Below are 24,411 nucleotides of genomic sequence, written 5' to 3' on the forward strand. Positions count from 1 at the left end.
CTTGCAACAGAGTAAAGTGTTCTGTCATGAATCACCAGGTAAAAAGAGCAATCAATTTCAGTGAGAAAAAGAAAAGACACCCAGGGTTCTTACACACCCAGTCCATACCTGGCTCTGTGCAAGGCAAATACAATATCTCACTCTCCCTGTTATATAAATAAATAAAACAAGATTTTGAGAGGTTTGGTAGTACGCCCAAAATTGCATGTCTATGCATTAAGATGCAAGAAGCCAAAGACAGGTGTTTCCGATTCCAAAGACTGTTCTTACTTCACTATATCATGCAACAACTTGAACTGTCAGGTAGGTACTTTTATTGGAAATAAGCTATTACTAATTGGGAATATCACTTTGCAAAAGTACAAAGCACCTAAGCACAATTAAAGCCATGTCTTTTTGTATAGATTGAGTAATATGTGATGTTCTCTCCTCTCTGCTACTAATCCAGAGTTCCTAGGGCAGTGTGAAGCCTGAGAGTTTCTAAGGAAGTAGTTTAGAAAATGCTCCAGTACCTGCATTTTCACAAAACAGATATATAAACTACAAAGTAGTAAATAAACTATAAATTCTTCAGACAATTTGCTCTCCTTTCTGCATTTTTCTTTTCCTTCTCTAATTTGGTGCTATAATCTGGTTTGGCTAATGTCTGACATAAACTTGTGAGTGAACAGAACAAGTATATACATGCCACACACAGTTCTCTTGTGTTAAATGCACATTCTTTGTAAGGTTGAGCTTTAAGCAATGTATATTAGCTATGAGTTAAATATTTCAGTTTTTTGATTCCATTTATTAATAAATATAGGATTCATCCCCTCTACTGGCCAGGGCAAAGGATTTTCTATGAAACAAATCAATACTTGTAACTCTTACTGAGGTAACTTTTTATCTCTCAAGTGCTGTAAACAATTTATCACCTCAGCCTTTGGAGTCTTTTCTCAAAATTCTAGTTTCTTCTACTTTGGAGAATTTCTTTAATTAGTCAGCCCAATAGCATCTGTCTCTATGGCTACACATGTGGCAGGGTAAAAAAATAATTGCATGTTCAAAACAAACATCCTGGAAACTTTCCACAGGCATCTTGTTGAAGAAGGGACTTCAGCTGAGTTTTGAAAATCAGTACCTGATTGAAAAAAAAAAACTAATCACCTTCCCTTTTTGAGATGTCTTTTTCTTTGCCTTTGCTCTCTTAGCATTTTGTTCACAAAGAACAGCATGCAATATTCAGGTTTTCTGCTGGACATGTTAATAAATAGTTCATGGATTTCCCAAATTTCCCAGGTTTAGTTTTCAAAATTCCATTAAAAGTTACTCTCAGGTATTTGACAAACATTTTCAAATGTTGCTTCAAAAGAACAAGAGAAAATATTTGCAAACTGCACATCTCATAAAAAGCTAATATTCCAGGATCTGCAAAGAACTCAAACAAGTCAACAAGAAAAAACAAACAACTCCATTAAAAAGTGGGTAAAAGACACGAATAGAAGTTTTTCAAAAGAAGATAGACAAATGGCTAACAGACACATGAAAAAATGCTCAATATCACTAATCAACAGGGAAATGCAACCCATATGTTCAGCTGAATCAAATTTTCCATGTGCCTTAAAACTGTTAGGTCATAATGCCTTTAGTTGGGACATGTGCTCTCCTGTTAGTTACAAACACCACCATTCCCTATCACTGTATATCAGCAACTTCTCACATTCCATTACTTTCTTGGCCATTGAAGGCATTTAGGTTTACCCTTCCTGTTTCACTTAGGTCAGGGTACCCTCTCCAGAAAGGGATGTATTATATGGAAGTATCTTATCCCAAATCCTAGGAACCATTGATTCACAAATGCTTCCTCCTTGTATGAATGCATTCATTCAAAATCATTGGGCTTGCTTTCTGCCAGGCACACTTTGCTAGATCCTTCAGAAGATAAAAATGTATTTGAGATATTTATCTGTAGAAGTTAAGAATTTAGCAGGGGAGGCAAACATGCTTGTCTCCCGAATGGAATGTCATAATTGAAGGGCCATCACTGGATAGGATGAGGCAGAGTGGGAAGCATTCTCTGAGGAGAGAAGTGACTTGTGCTTGTAGAATCCATGTTTGTTGTTGAAATTTCAATTGAATGTAGCTAATGGAACAGCAAAATAATGAGACAAGGCTGGGACTCGCTCTTTCCCCACTGCCTTAATCAGTGACAGGTGGAAGTTATAATTTAATTAAGTATCTCCTCATAGGGGAATTGATACTGTGTAAAACATGTTATCTGACATCTCTTAATTTTTAGGATTTTTATATAACTAAATTTTGAGGCTAAAACATCTTGAACCAAAATGCTGAAGGCTGAGCAGTATCTGAATACAAATTTCAGTCTATCATGTTTTGCCTGGGTGTCTCAGTCAGTTCTGCCCAACAGAAATACAATAAAAGCCGTAAATGTAATCTTCAATTTCCTGGTAGCCACATTAAAAACGTTAAATGACACAGGTGAAATTAACTTTCATAATAAATTGCATTTACCCCAATACATTCAAAATATTCATTTCAATATTAAATTATATGAAAAGATATTAAGGAGATATTTTCATTCTTCTTTTCACATGAAGTCCTTGAAATCTAGTGGGTATCTTACACTTACAACACATTTTCATTCAGACTAGCCTCATTTCAAGTGTGCATAGCCACATGTGACTTAGTAACCACTATATTAGAGCAGTTCTCAATGTCCTTAGAGTTTCTTTAAATATCTTGGACAAGGCATGTGTGTTAAGTAAGTAAAATGTTAAGCAAAAATAATCTGGCTACTTTATTTCTTTAATGTTTGAGGTTTTGAAAACAATGTATTTGCTAGCTGATTAACATTTTTATTCAAGTAGAAAATTGTTTGCAGTGGTTCTTTGTTAATCATGGCCATGTAGTTCACCATAAACTTATTTCAACAAGAGGTTGCCATTTTCACAATTACTGCAGACTCCTAAACTGAGAAGCAAACTTTTTTTCTCCATTACATGTAAACATCTGAAATCTAGTATTTTCACTTGAAGAAAATCCTCTGGTGTGATACAACACCTACATGGATTTTATTTGATGAACTCCATCTTCCTGCAGAGATGTCAAACTCCATTAAATGATTAATGCCGTAAGTTTCTTTTTTTTTCTCTTGCTGTTACAATTATTATCAAATGCTCGTTCATGAACTAGATGTCATAAAGAATGATCCAAGTTTAGGGACAGTATCTGCCCAGCCAATAATAGGCTTATGAGCTTTGCAGTATTGCATTTTATTTTCCTGATCATGTACCTCTGCCTTTACTTCTGTACTGTGTGCTCAGTACAGTGCACACTGCCTGAGTTCTCTGTAGCTCCCTCAAGGAGAACTATACTTCAGAGTCCTTTGGCCTGTGTGTACTGAGTTAGCACTTGGTTCCTTTATTTGTGCTCTGGACTCATAAATATTAATATATATATATTCAGCTAGTCATATATTTTTAGATCTCAGATGTGTCAGACATGGTTAACAAATCTATCTCTAAGTCTGTCTCCCTCTAATGCAATTTTCTTTAGCCATCCTACTTAATGAATTTGCCCAAAGGGATTTCTACTAAGCAGAGTACTAAGGAGATGACCAAATGTTTCACAAGCAAGCTTACAGAACAGTTTCCTAGAAACTACTATATGCAAAGCTACAGTGATTTAAAAATGTTAATTCATTTAACCCAAATCACCACCTTATGAGAGAAAGAGTACTATTACCCCCATTTTTACAATTTAGGAAACTGAAGCACAGATATGCTAAGGAACTTGTGCCAATACCTGGTAAGTGTGGTTGGACCTAGGCATTGTGACTCGGTGCTGAGCTCTTAGCTGCTGCCTCACACCACCCTTTCCACTGATACATGTAAGAAAATTCACATTATTCCTAGATTTATTTTTGCTGAGCCCTTCCAAGGAGGCTGAAAGGAACAGAGGACCACATTACTGCATGAAACACACAGGAAATATTTTATTAGCTTCCAGATGGAGAAAAGAATAGAGTAAAAAACTTCAATAAAAATCCACAGCTCTCCTCAGAGAGCCCACTCTGGCATCCATGGCCCCCCAGTCGTGGTGCCGCCTGTAGTCCCCCGGCCTCAGCAGGTACTGGCGCCCGCGGTAGTTGGGCAGCTCGTAGAGGATCCAGGAGCCCTCCAGCACGTTGAAGGAGTGGATCTCACTGAGGCGGAAGCGGTCGTGGAGAGAGGAGCAGTCCTCAGTGGTCTCCACCATCTGGCCCCTGTGGTCCTCTCGCTCGTAGATCCTGATCCTGTGGGAACTGGCCTGAGGATTCAGCAACAGCACATGAGAAGTCAGAAAACCTGACCTTATTTTAGCAGCAACCTGGGGAATGGGCATTTCTTTACCTTTTCTATATCAAAGGTGACCAAATTAAAAGAAACAGACTGCAAACACCAGGGCTGCTGTGTATAGTTGAGCAGGTTGTACACTGTAAAACTCCGGAGGGCACCATTCACCATTCATTTGATATGAATGATGCTCCCTAGTGTTTTCTGGTAGCACAACCTACATGAAACATACACACTGGCCCTGCTCAGTACCATTTTTAAGTATTTGTTTTCTCCTCTCTTTCATAGATTTGTGGTAGTTTGGGGCTCCCCCTTGGATGACATGCAAATAATTAGATTTTAAAATAAAAAGACAAATGTATTCCTGGCAAAAGGTATTATTTTGAATCTCCATAGCACTAGAAGAAGCTAAAGGGAAAGGAAGTTGAATTGCTTTTCACCAAGTGAGGCACAGCTGGGTGGCAATTCACATAGAAAGTCCAGCCCAGGCAATGCCTTAATCCTTGGCTTTCTGCTTTAAGCTCTGCTGCTCTAAAATGCTGAAATGCAAGAGCCATCACAAAGATCAGGCTTCAGTTCTGAGCTCTAACATATGCTCCTGCAAATCAGTTTTAGGTAAAAACCAAAAATGGAAGTTCAAGATCATGAGGGAGGCCTGTACAAGATCAAGAGTGTAAAACCCTTAGAAAAATGCAAAGTTAGGCTCTTTGTCCTGAGCAAATCCCGAGTCTCTCTTATCTTGAGCACTTGTTCGTCCTTCATCTGCTTGTTCCTTCCCGTTGTCTCAAAGGTTTTCTTCTTCCACCCTTAAAACCTTCAGTAGGAAAGATTCTCATAAGCAATTCGTTTTGAGGAATAAACGACTGCTAATAAGGCACCTTTCATTTGGTCAGCATTTCATGGTTTGCAAAGGACTCACATGCTGTTGCCTCATTTGATCTTCCCAACAGCCTGGCACACATGAAACAACCATTATGAGCCTTTTCCTCTTTTATGAGAAAACTAAACATGGGCCCTCACAGTCTGTAATTAGAAGAGTAGGACTTAAAAGTGGAAAACTATGTTTTCAGGATCTTAATGTCACACTTGGGTCCTACGAAGCTATTAAACACTCTCAGGGGGTTTCAAACTTCACAAACGTGGTGCGTTTTCCACAGTACTCTCTCACGGGTAGAGTTAGAGAATCTCGGGAATTCCAGGCTGCTGGGGCTTCATTTGGATAACAGTGGGCTTTGCAGGAGCTATTGGAGTCTCATTGTTGGTTACTTGTTTTGCCTAATCAGAAGGCAGGACTGAGAGACCCTTGTCCATAATAATGGTTAGTACTTGGGTGTGTGTGTGTGTGTGCTTTGTGTGCCAGGTACCTCCTGTCACCCTCACTGCAGCCCTGAAAATGAGCTACTCTGACCGGGCCTATTTTGCAGATGAAGAGAGTAAGAAATAGCCAAGTAACTCGCGTAAGACATCTGATAGTGAGTCTACCTGTTGCTAATTCGTCACCTGTGGCATAGACGCTCTGAACTAATGCTATGCACCTTATTCCCACTAGAGGTGAATGTGATTTTAGCAAAGTACAATAAAATATCCAATTAAAAGCACAGCGTCACCTGCTTTTTCAGTGGAAGGAAAACTTGCAGATGTTAATAAAGGAAAAGAGAATATAGTTAGAGCCAGAAAAAAGAAGGTACCACCCCATCCCCTAGCCCACAGGGCGAACCATACATCTGGATCACTGATGTGACTCGAGGGCACAGCAGGGACCAGGCGGCCCGGACTCACGGGGGGGATGAGGCGGCAGGAGCGGACCGAGTCGCTGAGGCCCATCCACTGCTGGTAGTCGGGGTAGTCGCCGCGCCGCAGGAAGTACTGGCTGCCCGCGTAGTTGGGCTGCTCATAGAGCATCCAGCAGCCGCTGTCCACGCGCACCGAGTTGCAGCGGCTCAAGTAGGGCTGCAGGTTGGGGCGGTCGCTGCTGCATTCGTACTGGCGGCCCTGGAAGCCCCGGTCCTCGTAGAAGGTGATCTGCAAGGCAAGGCGAGGCGAGGGCTCAAGGGCCTGCCCCGGTCCCCGGAGCCCGAGTGGCAGGGACCCTCCCGGGGCCCTGGGCGCTCGCCCGGCTCACCTTCCCCATGGCTGGTCGGGCGGACGGCAGAGAAGAGCGTGTGGGGCCGGCGGCGCAGCGGGTCTATATAGCGGGGCGGCTGCTGCGTTGGCAGGAACAGCACAAAAGGGGCCCGCGGGGGGAGCAAGGGCATTTTTTTTCTCTCTCGGTTCTATATAATGACTGTGGGGGTGGGGACGGTTTATTATATGTTTTCTCTTAAACCCCCCAGAGCTTTCGCGCTGACGATCTGGTTAAAACTGTCACTTAGTGCCACTCGGGCCTTTAAATGAAGCCTATTTGGGAAATTAGAATTCAACAAAGTGCTTAATGAGTTAATAATTGTAATTAAATATTTTAAAATTTCAATTTGAGTAGCAACATAGGACAGTGACCAAGTCAGAACGGAGTACAGAATGAGGCATTTAAATTAGAGAGTGATTTCTTGACATAAAAATGTGAAACATGAGAATGAACTTGCCTTCTCTACCAGGCGTTTAAAGTAAAATGGGATTTTCTTCTAAGAGAACCTCTTTATGATCCTATGTACTGATAAGCAGAATATCAAATAACTAACACTGGAGGTAGGATGACAGGGGGTTGAATCCCCCAATCCCACTCCCCGACCAGGAAGCACTGTTCAAACCCTTGGTCTTCGCTCTCTTCCCTGGAGAGCAGTTGAGTCCAGGGACATCTCAATGCAAGTTAACATGCAAATATAACAAAATTTTAAATCCCACAATCTTGTAGTTTCTGCTTGTTCAACTTTCCCAGCCCTGGGGGCAAGCCCTCATTGCTCTCTAGTTAAGGCTCTGGCTGGAGGGGTGGGGGGATGAGGGGGGAGGTGGGCTGGAGTATTCCTTTCTCCCCACCAGACCCCTCAGCAGCTCCTGGGGCTCTACTCTCTTTAAAGCAGGCCTTCTCAACTCTGGTGTTACTATGACGTTTCAGGCTGGAAATTCTCTGTTGTAGAGGGCTGTCCTGTGTGCATGGTAGTCTATTTAGCAGCAGCCCTTGGCTACTACCCACTAGCTGCCAGTAGCACCCCTTTCCTTGCTCCCTAAGTTATGACAACTAAACATGGCTGCAGACACTGCCAAATGTCCACGTGGGGGTGGGGGGCAAAATTAACCTTTTTTTAAAACCACTGGTTTAAAAGGACTAGTCCTATGCCTAACATTTCCCCTCTTAGCTTCCCCACTGCCTTAATGAGATGGTTTTAGGCTGTGTCTGTGGAATTGTAGAAATTCCTCAGAAATGCCCTGGGGCCACTCAGCAATTTGGAAGAAAAGAAGGGGAGTGCTGCTGATCTTCTGGCCCCACTGCAACCAAAGCATTTTCACTTTTATGTGTTTTAAACAAAATCTTATTTGAAAATTGGTTTTTATGACTCAATAAAGATAATTTTTAAAAAATAAATATTAGAAAAAATTGCTTTTATTTCTGAAAACCATTGCATTCAAATAAATATCTGAAATCCATGTACCTCACAGATACTTTTAAATATCCTTTAAAATACAAATACATCATCTACTAGCTACAGTACATAATGAAATTGTAATTTTTTTACATATCAGTGTGCATGAGTTTACTGGGACAGCTAGCTATTTCCTTGTGAAAAGAAAGATCTTTACAGAGAGAAACATAGGCCTAATAAATTTTGATGTGATAAAGTCTGGAAAAGTTGGGTCATGACCCTGTACCAGAAAAGAACAAGAATGAGGGAGATACCACATGGAAGGTTCTGGACAACCAGGGATCAGCCTATGAATGTGGGCCCAGGCAAAGGGGCTCTGCACTGCGGGCAAAGAGAATGTGCTAAAAAAGGGTTTTCACAAATTCACAGTCTGATCTAGATGCTGATTTCTGTTTGGGGCTCTGTTTTGAAGGTTTCTCAATTGTTCTTTCTAGTTATTTGAAGATGAATGAAGGCATTATTGGTTTGTTTAGTTTTTAAAATCATTGGTAATTAATACAATTATTCATGATGCTTTTTAAATTTCAACTTTACTCGTAGTTTTCTAACATGAAAAGGTTTATATGAAACAGATTCTTTTTTAAATAAAACTTTCCAGAAGGCTGAAAACAAATAGCATCTATCTATCCATCTATCTATTTATTAGTTAAGAAATTATAGGAAAAGATTATTTTTTCTCTATGAACAAAAGAAGATAAATAGTATAAGACACATTGGGCACAGATTTTAACAGGAATATAATCTATTTTTATCCGCTCTTTCCCCAAAGCTCTACTAAGGCACTTAAGCTTTTCTTCCAAGCTCTTGAGGGGGAAAGAAAAAATAAAAACAGTCATAAAAAATAATGCAAGATAAAATGAAGAATTAAAACACTGTCAAATAAAGAATGCATTGCTAAGTATGTGGGTAAGAAAAATGAAAAACTTGAATCACCAGTTCTCCCAAGTACTTTCTCCTAAAGGCTTATAGCATGTTTTCCCAAAAGGATTTGGCAAAACCTACTCCTTCCAACTGACTGTTTTATTATTTGAATGCTTTGATCAATGTTGAAGCTATTTATTCCCATGACACAATTCAAATAATGAATTTCCTAGTAACTATATTTCTTCCTAAAGTAGTTTCATGCCATTCTGAGGATAAAATATTCAAAGCTGGTACATTATTTTTTTACTCTAAATCATATGCTATATACACTGAACTCTGTAATTGAGTTTGTCTCAATAACAGGCAGTTGCAATTCCCTAACACTGATCACAGAGAAGTACGAAGCTTCTCAAAGAAGGTAGGTATATAAGTACAGTGTTATTAGCATGAATAGTAATCATCTGAGGTAGAAAGGGTAACTATCCATCACAAATCTCTTCTATTAAGGTCTTACAAACCATCTGCATATTTAATATGAGTACTATTTTTTAAAATAAATTGTTAGCATTCATACTAGTAGCAGAAGATAATTTAAAGGCAATTCATGCAAGGATTAGTTTGTGATAGCAGTTGTGAAATGCAGACGATACAGAACATGTATAAAACACCTGTCCTTCAAGTCAGCGTGCTGAAATAAACACTAAAAATAAAGTAAAATATCCAATTTCAAGGCAACAAGGAAAAGAAGAAAGAGAAGGTACAGTGTGTCATATGGATTTCCAAGAAATTCAAATTCAAAATTACATCTGTGATGAAAAAAAGTATATTTACTAAAAAAGAATTCTGACTCCAAAATGGCAGAGGAGGAAATAAAGTTACAATTAAAGGTTAAAATTATTATTTTTATTTTAAAATTGCTAAACTAATTTTACATGAAGGAATAAAAGTGTAATGCATTTTTAAAATTTTTAATTATTATGGGTACATAATAGAGATAATATTTATGGGATACATATGACATTTTAATACAGCTATACAAAGTGTAATGATCAAATCAGAGTGATTGGGTTATGCAGCATCTCAAGTATTTATCACTTCTTTGTGTTCAGAACTGGATTCTAATTCCAATCTTTTATTTATTTTAAAATATACAAGTTATTGTTGACTATAGTCACCATATTTGTTTTGCTAACAAATGCTAGATCTTATTCATTCTATCTAACTGTATTTTTGCACCCATTAGCCATCTCCAGTTTAACCCCTGCCCCGTTCACTACCCTTCCCAGCCACTGGTAACCATCATTCTACTTTCTATCTCTACGAGTTCAATTATTTTAATTTTTAGCTCCTACATGAGTGACAACATGTGAAATTTGTCTTTCTGTTCCTGGCTTATTTCACTTAACATAATGTCCTCCAGTTCCTCCCATGTTGTTGCAAGTGAAAGGATTTCATTTCTTTTTTATGGCTGAATACTACTCCATTGTGCATATGTACTGCATTTTCTTTATCCATTCACACACTGATGGACACTGAGGTTGATTCCAAATCTTGGCTATTGTGAATAGAGCCACAAAAAACATGAGAGTACAGACAACTCTTTGAAATACTTATTTCATTTTTTTTTCTGGGTATATATATCCAGCAGTGGGATTGCTGGATAATATGGTAGTTCTATTTTTAGTTTTTTGATGAACTTCCATACTGTTCTAAGAGTTGTGTGAATTTACATTCCTACCAACAGCGTGCAAGGGTTGCCCTTTATCCACATCCTCACCAACATTTTGTTATTGCCTGTCTTTTTGATAAAAGCTGTTTTAACTGGGGAGGTATATCTCATTTTAGTTTTGATCTGCATTTCTCTGATAATTGGTGATGTTGAACATTTTTAAATATACTTGTTTGCTATTTGTATGACTTTTTTGAGAAATGCCTATTGAAGTCTTTTGCCCATTTTTAAAATTGATTATTTAATTGTTTTTCTATTGAGTTGTTTGAGCTCCTTATACATTTTGGTTATTAATCCCTTGTCAGATGGGTAGTTTGCAAGTATTTTCTCCTATTCTGTGGGTTGTCTCTTTACTTTATTGATTGTTTCCTTTGCTGTGCAGAAGCTTTGTAGTTTGATGTGATCCCATTTGTCTAATTTTGCCTATATTTTTTAAGGACTACTCAAGAAATCTTTGCTCAGAACCAATGCTCTGGAGCATTTCCCCAATTTACATTCAGTGGTATTATTGATAAGTAAGGACTTACTACTGCCTTTTTAAAAGTTGTTTTCTGGTTGTTTTATGGTCCTCTCTTTCTTCTTTCCTTCCTGACTTTCTAATGCATTTTAAATATATGATTTCAAATAACTCAGTAAAACCAAGAGAAAAGAAATTAAAAACAAATACTCAGAAAACAGGATTGATTATTTTTGTATGTTTGTTATTGGAAAAATTTTAGTCAGTACCTTGCCTTATCAAGTAGTCATTCATAATTAAATCAGAAATTATAGCAGACTTCTAACTAAAATAAATACAATCTAGTCCCAAGAGAAATAAAAATATAAGCAAATAAGTATTGTGAAGAGGTCATCATTCATGTCTTGCTCTTCATTTCTTTGTGCTGTTGTCATTCATGACTTAAGAAGCAGCATCCTTTGACAAAATATAAATAAGGAAATCTAAACATATTGTAGCCTAGAGAAAACGTTTATTGTTTATTTCCTTAAGAGCCTTATATATATATCCACATTAAATAGGTAGTTATGTAAATCAAACCTCTTAGTAAAATTGTCTGCCACTTTTTTTCTGAGAAGGAAAGTGAGAAAATACTGAATATAATTGATCCAGATATCTAAAAAGTAGCAATATTTTTTATTCATTATGGGAAAATTAGAAAATATATGGCCTGGTAAAATAAAAAATAAATAGTACTAAATTATATTAAACTCTAAAATTAAAAAAAATTGATTACTAAAACACTGTAACAGAATACTTGTAATATATTTTAAAACATTTGGGTTATGATCTGTTTTATAATGTATAAAATGCATTTAATATATAATTAGCTCTACGGTGGTAGGTAACTCACAAAACATTTCTGAGTCTTTTTCCTATAAAATGGGGGTGTTTGGTTTAGAGACCCCAAAGATTTTAGATGTTATCTCTAACATGTAAAATTCTACTCATTACCAAGAAGGAGAAATAAATATCAGATAGTATATGCAAAAGTAGTCAGACTGGTTTTAAGATCATTTTATTTTTTTAACTGGAAATTAGTATACAAAAAAGGATGTTAGACTTTCTATTGTTTTCTCAGATTACTATTTCTTTTAACAGATAAATCATGTTTGTTCAGATGCAAATTACATTAACTATTGCTCCTTAGAAATGTCTTCCAGACTCCTATCATCTTAGTAAGTGTCCAGACAATTAAACTAAACTACCTTATCTTAGAGAACAAGAACATAAAACAGCAGTCTTAAACAAAATAATTGAATGTTTCTTTTCACAGTTCCACTCTAGTTAATAGCTAATTTCTAAAATTCTTCTCAAAACTTTCATCTTCCTATTATTCTTTTTTAACAGCTTTATTGAGGTTTTGACAGACAGAGGATTTCACATATTTAATGCATACAATTTGATGAGCTTGGACATATGCAAACACCCATGATGCCATCACTACAATCATGCCCCTTTATTTTGTTTTATTTTATTTTGGTAATAAGAACACTTAACATGAGATCTACCTTCTCAAATATTGTTTAAGGACACAATACTACTGTATTTTTAACTATAGGCAATATGTTGTACAGAAGATCTCTAGAACTCATTCATCTAGCATAATTGAAACTTTATGCTGATTGAACAACTCTCCATTTCCTTCACCCCTAAGCTCCTGGCAACCATGATTGTGTTCTCTGCTTCTGTGAATTTGACTATTAAAGATGCCTCATATAAATGGTTTTGTGCAGTATTTGTCCTTCTGTGACTGGTTTATTTCACTTAGCATGTCTTCCAGGTTTATCTATGTTGTCACAAATGGCCGAATTTTCTTCTTTTTCAAGGCTGAGTAATAGTCCATTGTATGTATATGCCACATTTTCTTTATCCAACTATCTGTGGATGAACACTTGTGTTGTTTCCATATCCTGACTATCGTGAATAATGCTGCAATGAACATAGAAGTACATGTTTCTTCAAGATTCTTATTTTAATTATTTTGGATAAATACCAAGAAATGGGATTACTGCTTATCTGATAGTTCTATTTTTAATTTTTTGAGGAACCTCCATACTGTTTTCCATAGTTGCTGCACCATTTTATAGTCCTACCAATAGTGTATAACAATTTCAATTTCTCAACATCTGCACAAACACTTATCATATTTTTATAATAGTCATCCCATTTGTATGTTTTCTTTGCAGAAATGTCTGTTCAAATCCTTTTCCCATTTTTAATTGGTTATTTGGATGCCAGACATTGTGAATTTTACAATCTTAGGTGCAGATATTTTTTTTTGCATTCCTTTAAATAGTGTTACATTTTATTGTATTACACAGTTATGTTACATAAGTCAGATCTGTTAGAACCTTTAAAGGATATCTTTTAAGCTTTCTGAGGAGTATACCCAATCCTGTGTGCATTTGATGCCTTTTTTGCTCTGGTTGGTGAGAACAAGAACTTTAACTAGCCTTGTGAGCTCTGGGAATCCTGTTGTCCCCTTGTTATAAATCACTAAATAGAAATATGAAATTATATAGGACTCAACACAAAGCAAACATAAAATTAATAGAAGATGGTGACAAAAAGAGTCATATTAGGTCTAGATAATAAATGGAAATGGGGAGAGAGCACAGCAAATGGAAGACATGATCACAAGTGGATTACAATCAAAAGGCAAGATGCATTCATGCTATTTCTATGTAAGCATCTCAGAGCAAGAACATAATATTCTTACCTATCTCTCTTGGTTCAAGCACACTAGCAGCCTGTGTTGGAAGAATCTTTCAGACCTGTTTCCTCTGGAGAAGAAATATTAGACTCTTGTTAGTTTACAAGCTCTACCAAAAGAGTCTACCTGTATAACCTGGAGAAAGAAACTGTACAGCACCCACTAATGACTCACCTTACAGAGAGTTGATAACAGCTATTGCTCAATTTGTATTTTACAGGCTATATTTAACATTATAGTTACTATTCAGACCTGAGGACAGTACTGCCAACAATTCAGGAAGGGGAAGGATGCAAAGGGAAAGGGGAAGAACTGCAAAGCTTTTGCACTCTGTTAGCCAAGTAGTAGATTTTCAAATACAGGATTAGAAAAATTATTTTGAGCAAAAGGAAAACCACAGTCTCTTCAGATCAGACTAATAGGAAGTTTCCTGGTTTACCCTCATATAAACTAGGGCATTTAAATGTAGAGAGATTTTAAAAATGAGAAGGAAATATAGAGTGAGGAAATTTAATATGAAGTTATCATCCTTTTCTCTCCACCCTCACTTACAAATCTACGTTAATGTCTTCATTTGGAAAGATTTTCCCTATTTAAAGTCTTTGTATTTGCTTTTATAAAGCAAAGTTCATTTCTTCCTCTCTTTTAGCATCTTCTTCACCTCTGTGAACAGTAAAAAAAAAAAAAAAAAAAATGAGGGAGTTTGTGTTGCCTGTTATGACCTGATTTTAGATCTACCTGCTCAGGTTTGATTTGGGGTGAGTCTCTAAGTTGTTATCCTAAGTTTAATAGAACTAGAATTCTGAGTCAATTGCTATTTTATCCGGAAGCAGAAGATACAGTTACAATTTCTTAGAGGACTGTGATACCACCGGATGAGTTGCTCATGTATAATTACTGCAAAAGATCTGGAACAATCGTTAGCAAATTAAGAGTAAAATAGTAACAGGTTCAAATTGAAGCATGCTATTGTTTTGACTATGCCAGGATGCTTCATTCATTTAGTAATTACAAAGGCAGATTACTGAACCAATTTATAAACTAAAGGCTGGCCTTTCAGACACCACATTCTCTTTCCAAGGTATTTACAAATGAAGTTTCTTTTATGAGTAGCCTCCCTCCCCTCAAAAAAGCAAGCATATTAAAAAAAAATACAGAGTATCAAAGGCTATGCCAACCCAATTAAAAACAAACAAAAATACTTTCATGTCAAATATCTTTTTATGAATAACTATCTGTTACTACAAATAAAAGGCCCAAGAGACCCAACCATGTATTTCTAAGCCAACAAAACAAACAAAAATAATGATCTGAGAAAAACCTGAAAGTGTTCAAACTGTATTCACAAGACTATATAGATTGACTATTACATTTTTTTCCCAAGTAATAAATCTGGGACCACTGGATATCCACACTTTTCTAACTTGTGTGGGAGGAGAGGATATACATTACTCAGTGCCTTTTCAAAGAATTCATAAAAGTTTTATACAGTGTTAAGATACTGAAATTTTGGAGGTTTCTGTTAAAGCGTTTAGGTACCCTAATGCACCTCCTGTCTTCACCGCATGGTGCTGTTGAACATTCTGCCCCCTTATCTTCTGGTATTTCCATGACCCTTTCAGTATATGTTCTTTCTGTCAATGTGTATTTATCTCACCAATTATGTTCAACTGCATTGTTCTTTCTGCTTGGCCTAGAATATATTCTATTTTGTTTAGTGAAGGATCTGTTACAAAACCCAAATGAACTAACTTTCCTGCCCGGCCCCCCAGCAGTTGTGAAGGAAATAAAAATTACCTGTGTTTCAATTTCATACAACTCAGGTCAGTTCAGTGGACATATTTAAACATTTATTATGTGCTCATCACTATGTTAATATAGGCTAACACACATCAGAGAGATACCTGTTATGCACAGTGGCTTGAGTGCATAATTTCATTTATTCTTACAAAACTTAACCATTTTTTCTCTCTGTTTTATAGATGAGAAGACTAAGGCATCACTGTATTATGTTGTTTCATATGGTTGTTAAGAGAATTAGATGAGAAAATAATCTAGCCTCCATCCTAAGTGTTCAATAAATTTCTCCTGCTATGTTTTTGTAAGTATCCAACAAAATGACCATACAGAAAATTCAAAGAACTGTCATTTATGATTTTAGTGAATACCAAATATTAACACTATTGCCTGAAGAGGCATTAGATAGAGGAGAGAGAGGCTCCCATTGTGAGTGGAGCTTACTACACTAATCCATCCAGCAAACCCACTGTTCTAGAATGTGATTTTCATTTGTTACTATGGACAATTGCAAGTGAATTGAGAATCTTCTGGTCAGGGACCTTGAAAGTTCCTTTAGTATCCCACTTTCACACGTTTTTGGAAGAATGCACATACCCAAGTCTAGGGAGCTGATTTTCCCTTTTTAAACTCTTGTAAAGAATTCTCCACTTACTTTGACAAAATATATTTTATCTCATTACACTTTAGGTCAAGGAACACTTCCTTGAGACACAAATTCATCTTTTCTATGTTCAGTAATAAAGGAGCATGATAATACATTTTTCTCTCTTTTTCTTTTTCAATAGATTGAGGGGGTATAAGGGTTTTTTATTGTATAATGATGAAGTGAGGGCTGTTAGTATACCCATCACCAGAATAGTGCATAATGTACCCAATAAGTAGATTTTTATCTCTCATCCCCTGCCACTCTGCCTGCTTCTTAGTTTCCGATGCCCATTACACCACTTTATGACCGTATATACCCATTGCGTAGCTCCCGCTTGTAAGTGAGAACATGTGGAATTTGTTTTTCCATTCCTGAGATACTTCACTTAGGATAATGTTCTTCAGTTCCATCCAAGTTGCTGCAAAAGATATTTTTTCATTCCTTTTTTTAGTACTCCATGGTGTACCAATACCACATTTTCTTTATCCACTCATCAATTGATGGGCCCCACATCCTTGCTATCTGTGAACTGTGCTGCGATAAACATTTGGGTGAAGTTGTCCTTTTAATGAAATGACTTCTATTCCTTTGGGTAGATGCCCAGTAGTGGGATTGCTGGATAAAATGGTAGGGATTTCATAACTAGAAAGGACTTTGGATGAATATCCTATTTTACAGATGAGGTCCAAAGAATTTATGTCAGAATCTAGAATAAAACTCAGTTTTCTCTATTTTTAGTTTAGTGCTCTTTCTACTATGCCATTCTTTCTCCTTAAGGCTAAACAGAGGGCCACAGCCCCCAACTTACTTGCACTCATAGTATGAAAGGCAGCACATTTGTATGTCTACCATAGAACATTCAATAAGTTCCCTGAATACTTGGTATGACCACTTGACAACATTACCATTAAAAAAAAAAATCCTGGATAAATGAACCTCTCTGACAAAGGTCTAAATACATTTAAGAAAATTAATAGTAACCAAAACAGCATGGTACTGGCCCAAGAACAGAGACATAGACCAATGGAACAGGATTGAGAACCCGGATATAAAACCATACTCACATAGCCATCTGACTAGTGGTTGAAAAGGATAGCAGGGAGAGGGGAATAAAGTAGGGATGATTAATGGGTGCCAAAATACAGTTAGAGAGTTAGATGGAATGAACAATATTTGACAGTACAACAGAGTGACTAGAGTCAAAGACAAGTTATGATATACTTTAAAATAACTGAAAGAGTGGAACTGGAATGGTTCTAACACAAAGAAATGATAAATGCTTGAGGTGATGGATACCCCAATTACCCTGATTTGGTTATTACATATTGTATGCCCATATCAAAACATCACATGTGTGCTATAAATGTATACAACTATTATGTACACATAATACTTAAAAATAAGTTTAAAAAGATTTTAATACAAGTTTACTCTCAAAAGTTTAATTCGTAAAATATTCTTATTGTTTAACTCATGCTCAAAAATCAGAACACAGTAAGATAAAAAAGAGAAAAGAGGAACTATCTCATCATGTGAAAATGTGAAACAGCATCCCTTCATGCCACCTATTAAAATCTCTCTTTCTTTTTCCTTCCTGGGGCTTTTATCACTTTTTGTTCTCTCAAAGTCTCTAGGCATAAAATTGATCATATTTTCTATTCAGAAGCCTTCTTAAAATTCTTTAAAATCCATTGAGGTGAAAACATTCACCAAAGAATAAATTTTCTTTTCTTATCAAATCTCTTCCCACCGCATCACTGATGGGTGAGGAGGAAGGTGAGCTGAAGGTCATGACAGCGTCCATTGCCAGAGTATGGGCACCTGATTTAGGGGAGCAAAGTCGATCCGAGGTCACCTGAGGCCTATGTATTCTTCTTGAAGATCATTATAATTATGAAACCCCAGTCTTGCTACCATGCCTACAAGAAACTTTAAACCCCTGAGAGGCTATGATAAGTTTTCCAAAATTCATGGATTGCCTGAAAAAAAAATTTTATTGATTCTACTTTGCTCAAATAGTCTAACAAGCAGAAGAGAAAGAGAAAAGCATTGGTCACTGTTTATTTTCAGGGCTGTTCTACAAACTATGATTTCAAAAGCTCTGACCTGGAAATCATGTTGTCTCAAGGCCTTTTTTGCGGCTTTCTCTCCATTCTGCCCTCTCTCTAACTCGCTGACCTCACGGGTCAGTACACAACTGTCTTTGCCTGTGGTTCTGCAGTTTATTGGAAGTAGGTTCTTTTTTGTCCTTTCCACCTTTTAGTTATTCTCTGTCAGTTCTTACACTAGTCAATCATTTCTTTAAGAGATCATCTATTTTTATTTTCACAATTATAACATCTATCTTTTTGATCAGTGGAAGGAGTCTCCTGGGTGAAAATAATTTGATGAAGTAAATGCTTTAAAATGTATTTTGATTATTTCAAGAAAATATGGGTCGACAACAATGTTAAGGCCCTCTGTCCTTATGGTAACCCCAAAAGACCACATCATCCCCTGCTTGCAGCAATTGTCATGGTATCTTCGGTACTACTTAGCAGAGAAAAGGACAGGCTAACGTTCACCTTAATGGGAACGCAGCCAGGAACTTTCCAAGGTAACTCACATTCTTAACTCTCAGCAGCACAGACCCTGGCCTACCTATTAAAATATTAATATAAAATTAAGTATTTTGCCAAATCAGTGATCTGTTTCTCAGATTCAGATCATTTGCCCTCCATAAAAATAAACAAGATGTGAACCTCTTTTTAAGTAATCCAAATCATATTAAAACTTAAAAAAAAGAAAAACAAAATCACAAACACCTGTAATAGTTATGGAGCTAATCCTTTGACTTATGTATTTAATAAGCCATTCTGAAAATGTGACTGAAGTTCTGAATAATATTGCTTTAAGCTCATAGAAGAGCTATGCATTAAAAACTGTGGCTTTTTCCACCAGAATATAGGATCAAAAAAGTCAACAACTGAATCAAAATGCCATTGCCTGAGCTATGGTATCACAGAGTGGGTCATTTGTCAGCATGGAAGTGACAGTTCTAAAGAATTTACTGTGTGTCTCTCAGCTCTATTTCAGTTTTAGAGAGTCAAATATCTCTGATATCATAACAAAATGAATGTTTTTGAGTTCCCTTAAGGAAAACCAATGATTTTGTTTATTAAAATTTCAGCAGTCGAACTACAACAACAAGCATTGGGTGGCTACTCACAGCCAAGCCCCCACTCCTCTTGTATTTCATCTTTATTTCTTTGCATACGTATTTTCCTTGAAACATAAAAAAGTCACAAAAGTGTTTTCAAGTCATCTGGCTCTGAGAAAAATCCATTAAACAAACAGACCAACAGACAATAAGAGCAGACACAATCACAATCGTGCATGCTACAAGGATGTTACATAATGACTCGCCTGGATGGCTACATTAGCTCTGGCTATTCCCCACTATTCCCAGCACAGAAGCTGGGAGGAGCTAAGCAAAATACATAGCTAACTTAAAACTCTTCAATAGCTTCTCATTTCAGTTAGGACAAAGACCAGGTTCTTTCATAGAGCCACTGCGTCTGCAGATCAGGCCCTTTCCATTCTCCGCTTAGCACAGCCTTCTCAACCCTTTGCTTTCTGGGTTCCAGCCACATACCTTCTTTCAGCAACTCTATCTCATAGCCCTCCTGCCACAGGGCTATTGCACATGCATTTATAGAGGGCTTTGACATTCTTTATCGAGAACATTCCCCAGCCAAGCCTGTTTTCCATCCTTCCTTTGTTCACTCTTTTGATCCCAACTCAGGCATTGTTTCTCAGGGAAGCCCTCTGTGACATCCCAGTCCAGATCAGAGTCTTTTGTAATATACTGTCAGAGGCTGATGGGTCTCCCCTTTGCAGTACTAACTTGAGGTATCATAAACTTATTCTTTGCATTGTTTGACAAATTCTCTCTCCCCTGTGAAACACATATGAGTTTCCATGAATCCTCATTATATAAGAGAGTGACTGACATGTAAGTGGTACTAAATAAATATTTGTTAAAAAAGATAGAAATTAATAATTGGCAAATATAGTAAGAGACATTTTTCTGGATTTATTCTCATCTAACCAGTGCTGGTATTTCCTCCTGGTAAAGGCCTCTTTGCAGGGGTAAGACTTCCCTAGGAAGTTTCCAGGAAGATCTCAGTTAGAAGCATAATGGGGTTAATTGGTTAATTTCATACAGTTTATTAAATTATTAGCATAGCCACACTTCTCAGAGAAACTAGAAAAAGGATAAAACCCTCATATTCTGCTCTTATGCATTTTATGGGTGATAAATTAAGTTTTAAAATTTTATACTTTCTCTTCCCATAGTAGTTAATATTGCTTTTTAGACTATCTAGTTTAGAGATGTCTTAGTTTGTCTGGGCTGCTGTAACAGAATACCATAAATTGGCTGATAATTCTTTTTTTGAGTTATTCTATTTCTGAGTTTCCTGGGAATTGGTATAAGTGTATTTCAATATCAACTCAAGAATATCAAATGTCATACAAGTATTAACTGACAAATTTTAGCCAAATTTAGAAATTGTGCGGGTTCCTATGAATAGGTGGCAGAAGTTGTAGATAAAACTGACAGGAGACTTCTTTAGAATCCATGTAACATTCCGCGTGGAACCTATAAGGCCTGAAATTTTATCTCAGATGAAAGAGAAATATAAGACATCTGCCACCCCTCTACTTCCCACTAAAACTGATCTGGGGCTGAAAAAGTACAACAATTTCTGACTCTCAACAGTATTTGGTCTGTACTACTGCCCAGTAATTCTAAATCATGGGAACAGAATCCTACTTCCATGATAATCAGGTACTGACCATATTCCCAAAGTGCTTGTTCCATCTTGGTCACATTTGTCCATAAGATGATACCACTTATATCTACCCTAAGACTGGGAGTGATTAAAGTGAGCTCATTTTTAATTTTTCCCTACATTTCAAAAATAAATTATGATTTATTGAGAGAGAGAGAGAAAGATGGAGAAAGAGAGAGAAAAGAAGGGTGGGAGGAAAAAACTCCTTACAAGTAGGAGCGCAAGCATCACTATCTTTGTGAGGCCATCTCTGACTGGCCTGCACAGGTGCAGACCTGAGTCTTCCTCTAAGGTTCCCAACTACTCCCTTTTAACTTTCACCACATTGTATGAGGAAACCACTGCTTGTGTTTGTCTTTCTGCTTACTATGAGCTGTTTGAGAGCAGAGAGCAGGTCTTTTCTCTAGAACTTACGATACGTATAATGGTGGCATTTAGTTAATGCCAAAGGAATATCGTTAGGATGAAAGAAGAAACTTAGACTGAAAACTATCAAGGGAATATGACTAAACTTCTTTGATAATATTAAATTTAGATAAATAAATTTAAACTCAGTTTAAATTCTTTTCTTTGCTTTATAACATTGATTTTGAAAGAGTTACACATTGTTATATCAAGTTTATTTGGCATTAAATTGTCATTGAGAGGTAAACATTGGCTTTGTTGCTGGAATACTCAGATTTCCAACATAGTCTTATGCTTTCAGAAAGAATTGAGGAATTGCAAATATATTTTTTCTCTTGTATCTTTGAGCTATAAAACTGAACTAAATGTAATACTTTTAATACAATAAAGTCATATAGTTTTGTTAAAATGTTAGTAGCTCATAGCCTTTACATACTCATCTTTCTTTCTGTGATTTCCTTTGCTTGTCTGTTACCTACCTGGTCACACACAATATCCTCAAATCATGTAATTTTCTGCCTCTTTCAAGGCTAAGTTTTTCTTTCTTTTTAAAGTCAATTATTTCCATTTATTTTTAAGGAATATGTAAAAATCTATGTGGCATGGGATCAAAATAAAGTGGCAGAAGGAGCCAGATTTTTCACAGTACTTTCCTATACCATAAACACTGGATTGATGCTCAACTAAGTAGCTATAAGATCAACTACTCAGGGAAAGAGGAATAAAAGCACTGCACTGAACCTGTGTCCCAACACACAGTAATTGAGGACATGTTGCCATGGATATTAACAGCTAATGTTCAGAGGTAAACATTAGGTGGAAAGGATCTAAGAGAGAAGAAGAATTTAATGTGTTTGGTATTTTATTAGTGGTAAGTGTAAAAGTGGAAGAAGACCAGTGGTTTTATTAGAGAATTTTTGAGAAAAAAATAATATTTGTGAACTTACTCACTGGAAAACACTGCACATCCATTATATTTAAAAAATTGCTTACACAGTCAGACTAAGGATTGATAGCCTTGTTAAAAACAGGTCACTTTAATTTGGTAGAAACAGATGTCTCTAGGGTGAGAATAATTTATGTACTTCCAAGAGACTCTCATATCTGTGGCAACACTGGCAACAGGAAGAGTGTGAAGGATGACACTTGGAGACAGAAGGTTCATATGACAAATAATGGGAAAGTATGTGGAGTAATAAATGTGCTTACACATTTTTAGACAGTGGTATGTTCTCCAGAAATCTGAGAATAAATTAACCATTAAGGCTAGGTATCTAAAGATCTTGATACACAGATTCTAATGCTTTTGAGGTATTATGAATCATGAAATTCTTTTAACCCTACATAGGTTTTTTATCACTTGCTGCTAAACTGCCAAATGTTATAAGCAGGTGGATTGTGCTAATGAGCCACACTAAGAACTGTTGTGAACATTTATTTGCAAAATGTGGTAATGCTTCATTTTGTGGTGAATTGGATTTCTAAATGTGTGAGTAAAAGATAAAGTCTGGATGATTAGTCTTTTCAGAAAAAAATAAGGATAAATTGATTGGTATTATCTTACAAATTTATTAGAAAAACAATCTGATTTAAGAAAAAGAATTTAAGCAATTTATTTTTATAATTGCTTCTTTCTTTACCTTTGTGTTTGAGTGATGACCATTTTGTATCTCCCTAATTTCTTTAGCAGCCAAAAAGCAAATTGAAAGCTATTTTTGATTTTTAAATATTGGGGTTAATCCTCTTAAGGAAAAAAGAAAACAAATGTTCTTATAACTTAAATTTGTCTTATTGAAATAAGAAAACATGTGTAGAATAAATTATAATTTAAAAATTTAAACACAAGTAATTGAGAATTTAATTTCAGAGATGAATGCAATTCATTTAACTAATCAATAATTTACTTAAATTTAACTATAGTATGTGGATAGTATCATACCACAGAAATTAAGGACATAACTTTAGTTATTTGGGGAAAATTTGTAATATGACATTATATATTATACCATAAATTTTATTACATTAGTTACTGGTTAACTGTAATTTAAGAAGAAATATAATATGAAATGTTTTATACACAGTTCATGCAAAGAATCTGTGAAATACCTGGGTGTCTTTTTGTTAGAGTTTTATTTAAATATAAACATTTTTGTTGATTCCTTTTAAGCTAATTTGGTCATAGCAATCATATCACAACTAATCATTTCTAACATAACGTGTATGTGTGCTACAGTTATGTCTAAGCATAAGTTAAATGGACAATGTTAGCTAATAAAAATCTACTATATAATAATTATCATGTGCTCAGAAAATATTATATGCACGTATCTATCCATCTAGCCTACCTCATTTTTATGTGACCTAGTGTGAGTGGGTAGTTGTTAGCTCCATCACAAACAAATTGGCCTAGAACAGTGAGCAACAGGATTACCTGCTGCTGAATCCCTGTATATAGTACCAAGTCTATGCAAAATTGTCAAGCAGAAGAAATGTGTATTAAAGTTCCAGCCTCTTTTTATTCTATCATTGCTTCTGAACATCTTGTTAATTTAACCTATTTTTCATAATACAGTATTTGTTTTGAAAACTAATTTGTTAAATTATATCTTTCTCAGAGAATATTAACTTTTACTGGTGCTAAGTCATTTTGTCACTCTTTGGCTGGTTAACATGCAACTTCCACTTCTATGTTAGGAAATTCTCAATTATGTGTTTTGACAGTTTGAAAGTGTGCCAAATTGCTGTTTGTACTCAAGCCCATCTTCTTCCTCTTCTATACTTTCCCGTTTATCACAAGCCTGGAAGTTTGGGAACTATGTTTTCTAGAATCTTTCCCAGCAGAGTTTTGGCTGTAGGCTAACAATGAGGCATTACACTAATTTTAGAAAGTTGAAAGGAACCAGATGCTCTTTTCCTCTTCCAGCAGTGGCAGCTCAACGATGAGCTTCAGCAGACATTGTTTTAGGAACATCATCTAAGAATTTCACCACAAATTACCTGCCTAA

At 36.2% G+C, this 24,411-nt stretch overlaps 1 protein-coding gene across 2 annotated transcripts in view; it reads right to left on the bottom strand.

Annotated features, from left to right (window-relative positions):
* Window positions 1-3,973: 3,973 nt before the first annotated feature.
* Window positions 3,974-24,411, bottom strand: part of LOC123643289 (gamma-crystallin F-like) — a 130,177-nt gene continuing 109,739 nt past the window's right edge. Inside the window, exons 1-3 of one of the 2 annotated variants that reach the window (XM_045558752.1) lie at window positions 13,727-13,787; window positions 6,117-6,359; window positions 4,023-4,311 (exon numbers count right to left, since the gene is read on the bottom strand). In XM_045558752.1, coding sequence (XP_045414708.1) covers window positions 4,039-4,311; window positions 6,117-6,239 — 396 coding nt within the window. In that variant the 5' untranslated portion in view covers window positions 6,240-6,359; window positions 13,727-13,787 and the 3' untranslated portion in view covers window positions 4,023-4,038. Of the gene's footprint in view, window positions 4,312-6,116; window positions 6,360-13,726; window positions 13,788-24,411 lie in introns of those variants that run through there. The other variant, XM_045558751.1, reaches the window with a different exon arrangement.

The sequence above is a fragment of the Lemur catta genome, chromosome 8, assembly GCF_020740605.2.
Source record: "Lemur catta isolate mLemCat1 chromosome 8, mLemCat1.pri, whole genome shotgun sequence".
Taxonomy (NCBI): Eukaryota; Metazoa; Chordata; class Mammalia; order Primates; family Lemuridae; genus Lemur; species Lemur catta.